Source organism: Ascoidea rubescens (genome assembly GCF_001661345.1).
Source record: "Ascoidea rubescens DSM 1968 unplaced genomic scaffold ASCRUscaffold_1, whole genome shotgun sequence".
Lineage (NCBI taxonomy): Eukaryota > Fungi > Ascomycota > Saccharomycetes > Ascoideales > Ascoideaceae > Ascoidea > Ascoidea rubescens.
In genome coordinates this window covers 1433706-1444863 of record NW_017962913.1, presented here as the reverse complement: position 1 = coordinate 1444863, position 11158 = coordinate 1433706, and the positions used below count along the sequence as shown (strand labels likewise).

At 29.5% G+C, this 11158-nt stretch overlaps 5 protein-coding genes and 1 non-coding gene across 6 annotated transcripts; 2 read left to right on the top strand and 4 right to left on the bottom strand.

The window, feature by feature from the left end:
• Positions 1–209: 209 nt before the first annotated feature.
• SMD3 (mRNA splicing protein SMD3) lies at positions 210–947 on the bottom strand. Its single transcript, XM_020192357.1, has 2 exons — positions 901–947; positions 210–812 (listed from the first exon to the last, which is right to left on the bottom strand). Exons 1-2 carry the CDS (start codon positions 940–942, stop codon positions 552–554), a joined length of 303 nt encoding a protein of 100 aa, XP_020050132.1. The 5' UTR covers positions 943–947; the 3' UTR covers positions 210–551.
• Positions 948–1210: 263 nt separating this feature from the next.
• On the top strand, positions 1211–2875 carry CDC37 (Hsp90 co-chaperone CDC37; the record flags this gene model as incomplete). Its single annotated transcript, XM_020189830.1, has 2 exons — positions 1211–1852; positions 1997–2875. Coding segments are annotated over 2 exons (1521 nt in total), but the record flags the coding sequence as incomplete, so codon positions are not given.
• A 364-nt stretch (positions 2876–3239) lies between these two features.
• TAF10 (Taf10p) lies at positions 3240–3848 on the bottom strand (the record flags this gene model as incomplete). Its single annotated transcript, XM_020191205.1, has 1 exon — positions 3240–3848. The coding sequence occupies one exon, from the start codon at positions 3846–3848 to the stop codon at positions 3240–3242; it is 609 nt and encodes a 202-aa protein (XP_020050130.1).
• Positions 3849–5213: 1365 nt separating this feature from the next.
• ASCRUDRAFT_t12 lies at positions 5214–5286 on the top strand. The gene has a single exon. It is a non-coding gene; the product is annotated as a tRNA-Thr (tRNA).
• A 337-nt stretch (positions 5287–5623) lies between these two features.
• On the bottom strand, positions 5624–6954 carry ASCRUDRAFT_52988 (uncharacterized protein; the record flags this gene model as incomplete). Its single annotated transcript, XM_020191108.1, has 1 exon — positions 5624–6954. Exon 1 carries the CDS (start codon positions 6929–6931, stop codon positions 5624–5626), a length of 1308 nt encoding a protein of 435 aa, XP_020050129.1. The 5' UTR covers positions 6932–6954.
• A 277-nt stretch (positions 6955–7231) lies between these two features.
• On the bottom strand, positions 7232–10636 carry ASCRUDRAFT_67883 (zinc-coordinating transcription factor SFP1; the record flags this gene model as incomplete). The annotated part of the gene is made up of 1 exon (XM_020191445.1): positions 7232–10636. One exon carries the CDS (start codon positions 10634–10636, stop codon positions 7232–7234), a length of 3405 nt encoding a protein of 1134 aa, XP_020050128.1.
• Positions 10637–11158: the final 522 nt, after the last annotated feature.

The window sequence follows — 11158 nt, the reverse complement described above, 5'->3', positions numbered from 1 at the left end:
TTTTTATATTTTTTTTTATTTTCTTTTCATTTTCTTTTCATTTTCTTTTTGGTTTTTTTTTTACTTCATAAACACAATTATATACTTTAAAAGTTTCGGGTTTTTTTTTGGCAAAGCTTTTCGGATTTGATCTTTTTGTTTTAAAATTAACTGTTCATTTGGAGCTTATTGATATTCAATTCAATTTAATTCTTGCATCTCATGATTTACTTTATAATAATATTATTATTAATATAAAAATCGGTTGTTTTTTTTACACACAAAAAAAATTTAGTTAAAATTTAATTAAAATTTAGTACAATATAATACAAGATCAAATAAAATGAATTAAACATATGATAAACATAAAAATTAAAAATAATAGAACACTCCCCAAAATTTCCAGCCAAAAAGTAAAACACTAATTCATTTCGACTTCCATTTATGTTCCAACTTAAATTCCAACTAAAATTCCAACTAAAATTCAAATCTAAATTCAAATCTAAATTCAAAATTTGCCGATTCCAATTGTAAATTCAAATCCAGCTTAACAATATGCCCACTCTACTGTTTTACTTCTTTCTAGGACCTCGAATTGGAGCCGGAGGTTTAGGCTGGTTCGCATTGAACATTGGAGCATTTTTCAACATATCAGGAACCTGGAAGAACCTTACATGCGATCCTCGAATAAAAACTTGATCCAAATGAGTCGTTTTACCATCTCTTGCAATCACTGTGATATTTTTCAATTGAACATTCATATTATCCTCACTCTCGAGCAATTTGCCTCGATATATCTCACCGGTCGATAACTCTAAAGAAATTATATGACCCTGCAAAATCCAACCAAAAGAGTTCTAAATGTCAGTAACAAGCCTTTCCCCTAAACAAGCAAACTAAAAAACCAAAAACAATACACACCTGTGCCTCACTGAGAAGCTTTACTGGAATTCCAACAGACATTTCCCACAAACCAACAATACTGATAAAACAACCTGAATAAAACAACTTTCCGCTATTATAAGCTCGTTTTGAAACGGAAGGCCGTTACCCGTTTGTGGTTCTGGAAGATGCTAGAAAGAAGCGTGGATAAATAACAGAATAAGAAGAATAAGAATAAGAAGAATAAGAAGAATAAGAAGAACAAGAAGAATAAGAAGAACAAGAACAAGAACAAGAACAAGAAGAAACAGCAGATTCACCAGAACAACTACCACAACTACAGTGCACAATGGCTCTTGATTACTCCAAGTGGGACCGTATTGAACTATCAGACGACAGCGACATCGAATGCCATCCTAATGTCGATAAAAGATCGTTTATTCGCTGGAAGCAAAGAGATATCCACGAAAAGAGGGCAAAGAGAAACATCGAGATTAAGACTCTTAATATCCAGAACCAAATGTACATCAACTTGAACAAAAGAGTCGACTTAATGTTGGAAAAATTGAACGAAGACCAACTATACTCAACCTCAGAAAGAAACAGCTTTTTAAATGCTCACTTTGATCCCAAAGAGAAAAACAAAAGTGAAGATATGGAGGATTCCCCAACCTACAATGAAATGATCGAAGACCTATTTCTCCAATTGATGAGCGATTTGAAAAAGGATTATCCCAGTGTTAATGATCAATCCGAAAAAAAACAAATCTTGAGATCCTTGGTCATAAATCATAGAAAGAAAATTGACGATGTCCATGGAAAGAACATGGCAAAATTAAAAACTTTGGAAGAAGAAGCTAAGGCACATATCACCTCTGACGATATCCATACAGGTTTTGATAAAGCTGTTTTCAATAAAGATAAATTTGACTTGAAACCCCCATCTCAATCACAAACTTCTTCAACTTCAATTTCAACCGATAAGACAAAAGTAGAGCCAATTTCTTCTGCTAAACAATTCACACAGTACACACAACCTGATATCAATTCTGCTAAATCAGCAGAATTGCCAGCAACAATATCAACCGATTATTCCGCCAGTGACAGTGTGAAAAATACCAATACCTCATCTCAGCTTGAATCCCCAGCCACTACAGCTACCTCTGTTTCAACACCAGATGTGCCATCTGCTTCTAAAACAAATGATCATCAATTTCATGAAGATAATTTTGAGATATTACCAGATACTCAGATTTTTGGAGATATTGATCCAGATAATTATATCGCAAGTGCTAAATTTTTAAATGCTCACCCCTGGATTATCTCTGAAAATCAGAAAAACGCTTTATTAATGAAGGCGTTTAAATACCAATTTGATGGAGATTTTGAAAAGGCTAGACAAATGGTTCATCAATCCTCAATCTTATTATTTGTTGCTACCTTAGCTGGGCCTTCAAATGATAACTCCACCATAAATAATTCAAATTATAAAAAAATTTATTTCAATAGACAAAAGATAATTAAACAATTGATTCCAAAAATAATGAATTCAAGTCCTGCAAGATACAATTTCTTAAAAGATGTTGAAGAAACTTATACTCATATAAAGAATAGATGTGAATATATGCATGCTAATAATGAAGTATTTGACGATTCTCCCTCTAAAAACCAATCGGATGATGCTGAAGATGACGAAGCTGAAGGTGTCGAAACCATTCAATTAAAATCAATGGATCCAGATAGCGAATTAGTTGTCACTTTACCTAGTGAATTTTCGGATGATCCAAAAGAAATTGAAAAGTGTAAATATTTCAATCAAATACCAATTATAATGCAAAAAGCTCTCAAAACACAATCTTTAATTGAAATCAATAAAGTGTTTGAAAATATTCCAATAAACGAAGCTAATGAAATTTTAGATCTTTTCGATAAATGTGGATGTATTAGTGTTGCAGCAGTATTTGATAATGAAGAACAATTTCAAGAATACAAAGAAGAACAAAATAAAGAAATTCTAAGTAAAATTACCAATTTGGAGATTGATAAAGATATTATTCCGTTACCATTAAATGATAATCAATTCACAAGTACAACTGATATTGTTGATTAAATCGAGCATAAAAATTACATTTGCATAATACTTTTTTTTTTTTAGTTTTTCTAATTTTTTCTAATTTTTTCTGTTTATTGCTTTAGATTGTTTTGTCTCGATAGTATACAGAGTAAATATTTAAATAAATGATCGAATCAGAAATAAGGAAGTAGAAAAAATAAAATATGTTTAGAAGTTTAAAAATAATATCCAAAATAATCAAATAAAAAAAAAAAAATAATGACATAAGAAAAGAAATGATGGAGAAGTTGGTTTGAACGTGAAACTAACGATAAAAATCTGGCTTGTTTATATTCAAACCATATTCTCCTAAAGCACTGCTCAAATCATTCATTGTTAAAACAATCTTGCCTTGGTTATTGCCTGAAGAACTAGTAGTGTTTTGCACACCAAGCTGACTGGCAGCTAATGCTCTGGCTCTAACCTGAGGATTGCTTGAGTTGTAAACAGCAGAAGAAGACCTGATCCTAGAGTATTCGTAAGCATCAGCAGCTATATCACTGATGAACTTCTGTGTAGCCAATGCTAATAATCTTTTAATTCTCTTATCAGAACATTCAAACCCATTCTTAGCAAGATAGTAGTCTGTGACTGCATCTGGTATGATAGGGGCGTATTCATCCATCATTTCCAATATTTCCTTTAGCGTCTTATCTTTCCTAGAATACTCGGGCAAAATGGGTATATTGAACTTGGGACCAGCAGATTTGTCGTCATCATCCTCATCTTTAATCGCCTGCTTGGTGGAGTCTTTCAGAGCATCTGCGTCTTTGTTGGCCTGCTCGTTTTTGTTCTGGTCCTCATTTTCTGGCTTTTCCAACAATTCATCGTCCACATCCATCTCATCTTCCATTGGTATATTCAAAGTCGACATATTGGGCTACTGAGTGACACTGCTGGGACTTGTTATATCTCAGCTGGAGCATGGCTGTGAGTTAAAACAAAAACAGAACAAAAACAGAACAGAATATTATTTCTGAGCGTTACCCTGTGGAACTTCAAACCTTATTTGATGGATAACAATAATAGGTCAATAAACTTGAAAAAAAACATTTTAAATTGGTAGATATTTTTTTTGTTATCATTAGTTGGTGAGCTTTATGTTTGCTTGGAATTTTTTAGGATATTTAATAATGACTAAGTAAATTCTTTTACAAAAGGGCTCAAAGGCTGATAACCCTTTTTTTTATAATCGAATAGGACAACCGGAAAAAAACTTCAACTTCTAAAGCAATTATTACGTTGAAATTAAATAAAAAATCTTACATGTTTATTTAAAACGATTTTTTTTATAAAACTAACTAGAAAATGCTTTAAAGGTGCAAACTCATTTAAATAATAATAGAAAATTGTAATTTAACAAGTCAATTCAGCGGAAAAAAAAAGTCACTCAATTTCAAAACATTGCAGTATTTATCCGAATTAGTAAATTTCTGGTGATGAAATTATTTTAATTTCCTAAAAATGCACTTTTAAATCAGTGATCACTAACTGAAACTTTTGCTGTAATCATGACTCAACGGTACTAATATCACAGAAAATAAACATCAAAAATACTGAGAACCAAAAATAAGACTAAATAAGCAATAAATAATCCCTGCATAAACACACAGAAAAATCCTTCTGTTTTTGACCTAAAAATCAACAGTATCTTTAATTGAAATACTTGCTGAACTTAAAAAACTATTGAGAATTGTTCAAACCAAAACACTTCAATTACCTTACTTTAAAATAATAAATCATTCAAATTATAGTTAATTGCTAAAATTCCAAAAGTTCTGTCGAACATAAAAATAACTCGATCTGAACATTTATAATTTCTGTCTTAACAATTGCGTTTAGTTTTTCTTTTCGTTTTACTATTTATTCGTAACACATCCAATGATATTTTCACTAAGTAACATAATAATAGAATTGGCTTTTAACATTATTCTATATACCCAATTTAGAGCCGAAGTAAAAGCAAACATGCTCACAATAAAAAAGCATTCATTTACTTATTCATCTATTTCGATGATCACTGAACCTGTCTGAGAGATCCATAAAGCTGAATATTATGATTGATTTTTATACTATTTATCATAGCAAATCAACTCCTCATTATAAATATATTCATAACAAAATTTAGTTTTTATCGAGAAAAAACCTATGCCAGTTGTTCATAAGTCTTTCAAATTTATCATAATGTATTTAAAAAAATATACTTTATATAAGAGTAAATAATTTTCACAGCATAGCTGCCTTTATGGCCAAGTTGGTAAGGCACCTCACTAGTAATGAGGAGATCGTCAGTTCGAATCTGGCTGAAGGCATTTATTTTTATTTTAAGTTAATATAATCTTTTTATTGATTTTAAGCTTACATTTTTTTATAAAATTACAATTAAATTTTATCAAAACGAGTTTTGTCTAAAAGAAACTTTAAAAAAATTCAATTATTAAAATGAAAATAACTTATATACAGACTGAATCTGTTGAGTGATTCCTAATCTAACTAATAACACAAATTTGATTCAATTCTTGAAAATATTGATCACAGCATAGTTATAAATGTGATTTTTAATATTAAATACTTTATTATTTATTATGATTCTCTAATATTATATTATATTATATTATATTATATTATATTATATTATATTATATTATATTATATTTTTCTTCTTTGATAATTCCAATAGGATTTCCAGACTAATTTATAATGATTAAATTTTGTATCTAATAATTTTGTTGTCTCCATTTCATTCAAATTGATTAAATTAAAATCTCTTTTTTGTAAATTGTTTAAAAAAATTTCAATTGGAATCGAATTTAAAAATGGAACAAAGATTGCGTCAGGAATTTTTTTATTCCAATTTTTGCTTTGTCTTAATATTAAATAATTATCATCGTTGACATTATTGTCATTTTTATTATCTTTGCTTTCATCGATTTTTTTTAGTACTTCATTTATCATTTCATTTAGTTTTTCTAATTTGAACTTAGCTGCTAGTAAATGATCATTAGCAACCGTAGACACTTCATATACAATATCTTTAATTTTATTCTCAAAAGCAATATCAACGTTATCCTTTTTGTTACTATCTTCTTTGTTGTTTCGTTTATCATATAGATATCGAAGCAAAGCTTCCTGTGAAATATCATATTTGCTCATTAAATTTATTGGTAATACTATAATATTCTTTTTGCTATAATATTTCAATCTCATTAACATTGTAGCCACTCCATTGCTTTGCCCAATATGTGCAGCAATATCTGTTATAAGGTTTTGCAATTCATTCTTTTTCTCTAATAATTTTATACTGGATGGTGAAATTATCTTTGATAATAGCATTGACTGCTGTAAATATAATAGTTGGGAATAAGTTCCCTCCCCAAAAGAGCATATGTCATCAACACTATTGAATTGGTAATTGTTTTTAATCAAGTATTTGCTTGAATTTAAATATGTTTCAAAGTATTCAATGTTTAAATTGAGACCTTTATTAATTCCATCATTCAATAACAATAAAATGGGTTGTTTAGATGTCTTTCTAATCTCATTTTTGCTAAACAACGAGTTGTTTTCATATAATTTGGATATATTATCATACCAAAATTTAAACTTCAAATCAATTAGATCTAAATCACCAATACTAAAGCTATTAACATTTTTCTTAAAATTGTTAATCTTGGACACCTCCAACTGAAATGCTTTAATTGCCATAAAACAATCTCTTGTTGGTTTAGGATAATACGCAGACAAGATGAATGAAGACCTATCAAACTTTTCCAAATCACCTTTAATATTTGTTCTTGCATTATCAATCAAAGTCTCATGCTCAATGCTTCTGTCATATCTAACAACAGAAGAACTGCTAAATCCTCGGCCAATTCTTGAACTTCTTGTTGAGTTCTTTCTGCATGCACCATATTTTGCATTGAGCAAGACTCCTAAACCCTTTTTTCCTCCAAACATCTCTTGCCCATAGAGCTACTCTCCATTATTCTGTTCCCGAAACAGCTTTTGACATTTTTCCAATGACAAATAAAAAATAAAAGATTTGACAGAAATATCTCCGCGATGAGCAAAGTCGCCCAAATTTGTAAAGAATTTCCAAATCAGGACATTGCAAAAATAACTAAGTATAATCCCATTCCTTTGCCGAAATCAGCAAATCTCCACAGAGAATTGATCAAAAGTTCATTAAATATACATTAAATATACAATCATTCTACCAAAATATCCATATATAAACTATTTAAACAGTTTCAATTTTCAGTTCACTTTGACTTTCTTAATTGCTCTATTCTCTTCAGTTAAAGTTGGGTGAAATTCTTTGCTGATCTGTTTGATCTTCTCGTTGTAGTATGACTTATCGTTATTCGACTTATTATCAGAGCTTTCATCGCTATAGTCTCCACTAAATTCATCAAACATTTTCTTAAACAATATATATCGTTCATGTATTATTTTTCTTTTGATTCTATCTTGACTCATGTTTTCAAATATATTCACCAAGTTTTTATTGTACACTACTTCATTATTTTTAATTTCATTTGAAGGAACTTTACTAAAGTTTTCGAATTTCACAGAATAAATTGCAATTGACATACCATCATGGCTTGTATTCCAGCTTCTTGAATTTAGATTATTTCTAAATGATCCTTTATAGGCCTTTAAAGTTGGTAATATTATTACTTCCACAGATATATCGGATTGATTTTTGCTATTTTGATAACTATACAAATGACTCGAAGTATTGCTATCTTTACCAAATTTGCTATTTTTACCGTTTTTATTTGCAGTAATTTTTGAATTCTTTTTTATTTCACTGGAATCTTTTGAAATTTCAATGTTATCCTTAATATATTTTAAATTGTTATTGATTATATTCAATTTGTTTGTAAGACATCCAGGAGTGATTTGTTTTCTTTTGGTTTTACCAATAAGTTTTTTAAATGTTCTATATTCTCTTAAATCAACTTGAGGAATCAACGAGGTAGCATTATCCAATGATACTAATGAATTGCTTTGAAAATAATCGTTACTATCCTCATCAATATGGCCGCAATGTTTTAATATTGCAACAATATCACTATCATCAGAGTATATATCTGTTCCCCATAATGGTCGACTTTTAAAACTTAAATTTGGATTATTTAGAGAATTTAAGTAATAATGGGGTATTCTAATAGTTAATAAACAATTAATATAGCTTCTTAATTCTGGAATGAGGGGGGCAAACGTTTCTTGCATATTACTTTCATTTGCGTTGATGTCAATACTGAAATTTTTATATGTTTCAATTGTTGGTTTAGTTGTGTATAAAATTGAACCTAAATGTTTTCTCGGAAATTTTGAAGCGAATTTTAAAATATCATCATTTTCCACTATAATTTCCTGTTTAATATATGGTTCAATAATAATTTTTTGTTGCTGAATTTGTTTTGGGTTTGCTTTAAGCAATGGTTTTAAAGGATGCTCATAAGGTTTTATTTGAGATTGGAGCTTTAATTGATGTTGCTGCTGCTGTGATTGTGATTGTGATTGTTGTTGTTGTTGTTGTTGTTGTTGTTGTTGTTGTTGTTGTTGCTTTGGTGATTGTAATATACTTGTTAATTGCAAAGGTTTTAATGAATGTGATTGAGACTGAGATTGAGATTGAGATTGAGATTGAGATTGAGATTGTGGTTGTGGTTGTGGTTGATTTTGTTGATTTTGCTGATTTTGTTGATTGTTGATTGAAATATGAGATTGATTTTGAGAATAAACATTAGATTGATTACTCAGCGATTGAATTGGATTCAAAATGTTATTTTGAAAGTGTTTATTTAGATTTTTATTACTTCTCTGTGACTGATGAGAGTTGGAATATAAGTCCAGTTGGTTGTTTGATTGACTTTGGTTTTGAAGTTGGGGCTGAGGTTGAATATTCGAATAGTTTTGAGATTGGGAATGATAATGATTCTGAGGTTGAGGTTGAGACTGAGATTGAAGAGGAGATTGAAGCAATTGAGATGATTTTGGATTTAAAATCTTTGATTGTAATTGAGATTGAGATTGAGACTGAGATTGAGATTGAGAATAAGAATGGGACTGAGAATGAGAATGTGTGTGTGATTGAGATTGGAGTTCAGGTTGAGGAATTTGTTTTAATTGATTTTGATATTGATTTTGATACTGAGGTGATGAATTGAACTGAGAATTTTGAGTATTTGATAAATATAGATTTTGATTTTGATTTTGATTTTGTGATTTTGATTTTTGTTGGTTTTGCTGGTTTTGCTGGTTTTGCTGGTTTTGCTGGTTTTGATAAGATTGAGAGGTTTTGTTGTATTGTTGTGAAAGAGAAGATTGATGAGCCAGCGGTTGAAGATTGAGTTGAGTATAGGATTGATTTGGAGATTGTGATTGAGAATGAGATTGATAAGATGGTTGGTAAGGAGAATAAGAATTCATCAGGGAGTTTTGAGGATTTGTTATATTTGATATTGAGGGGGCGATATTTTGGGATGATGAAGAAGAGTTCAATAAAATAGATAAATTTGAGTGAATGTTATTTTTATTATTATTGGTAGGAGTAGTGGTGGTAATACTATTATTGTTGTTGTTATTTTTGTTGTTGTTGCTGTTATTAATATTGATATTGTTTTGAATGTTGTGTAAGTTATGATTTGGATTTGGCTGAATAATTATTCTATGATGATGATGATGAGAGTGAGAGTTGTTGGTAGAGTTGTTGGTAGAGTTGTTAGTAGAGTTGTTGTTGTTGTTTGATAGATTTAAAGGTTTGAGTACGATATTATGAGAGATATCGTCGTCATCATCATTATTTAGTAGACTGTTGATATTATTAGAGCCAGTTCTTCTTTGAGGTTGAGATCTTTGAGGTTGTTGTAATCTCAAGTTGTTTGAGTTTTTTGTATTGGAATTGGAATTGGAATTAGAAATTGGGGTTGTTTTTATGGGATTGGTAGAAGAATTAATATCTAGATTTTGTTTTCTTCTGTCAATTGCATTGAAAGGAACAGCAGGTAATTGGTAGTAAGTATTTTCATCATTTAAGATTGAACGAGAGTTGATATTATTTGTGTTATTGTTGACATTGATATTGATATTTTGAGGAGATCTAGTTTTAGAATTATGGTTATTGGAGATATTGTTATTTAAGGAAGCTAGGGATAAGTTTGAATTTGATCTTGAGTTTGGGTTTGAGTTTGAATTTGAATTAGAGATTGAAATTGGAGACAAGTTGGACAATCTTGGGGTACTACTGGTAATGTTGCTGATGTTGCTGATGTTGGAGTCAGTAGTTAATAAGCTTTGAATCCCTATGTGAGAAATGTTTAAGGGGGATTTATGTCTTGATAAGGAGGAGATTGGAGGTAACCTGAAGGAGGAGGATATATTATTATTTTGGGTTTGATTTGTATTATTTTGGCTATTGCTGTTGATATTATTAATGCTGTTGATGCTGTTGATGTTGTTGATATTGATGCTATTAATGCTATTAATGTTATTAATATTATTGATATTGTTAATACTGTTATTGATATTGTTAATACTGTTATTGTTTAGATTTGAATTAACGGGTTTATTATCATTGATTGGATTATCAAATAGATTTAATATGTTTCTTGAATTTTGATTATTTAGATTGCCTGAATTTATATTTGACATGATGGTGTTGATAATCAAGTGGGATTAGGTGGGAATTAGGTGGATAATTTTAAGTGTGGTGGGCTGTGATATGTGGGATAGAGTAATAAGGAGGATAATTAAAACAATATATAGTTGATTATGGTTAATAACTGTTGTATTGATTATTGATATTATGGTATGGTATGATATGATAGGAATATAACAGTTGTGATATTACTGCTAGTAGTGATATTGATATTGGAAATAAGAGAGATATTATTAGGTTAAAACTGATGGTTTGTTATATAATTTTATTTAGTTTTATTAAATCTTATTGAATCTTATTGAATCTTATTGAATCTTATTGAATCTTATTGAGGTAGACTTGTTTGAGAATAAATTAAAAATACCTTTGTAATACTTTCTGAGATGCTTTCTAAGATGCTTTTTGGAATAGTTTTTGCAGGAAATTGGAAGTATCAAGTCTTGATTTTTTTTTAGATTTTTTTTTAAAAGGATGAGAGTTGTTTTTTTTTAAAATTTGTCTTTTTTTTTGTTTTT

What these genes read in the sequence shown, in the direction of transcription:
- SMD3 (XM_020192357.1), bottom strand. Translation starts at nt 942, where the DNA reads ATGTCTGTTGGAATTCCAGTAAAGCTTCTCAGTGAGGCACAG. An exon ending in AGCTTCTCAGTGAGGCACAG is followed by an intron (nt 813 to 900) that starts GTGTGTATTGTT and finishes TGGATTTTGCAG; the next exon opens with GGTCATATAATTTCTTTAGA.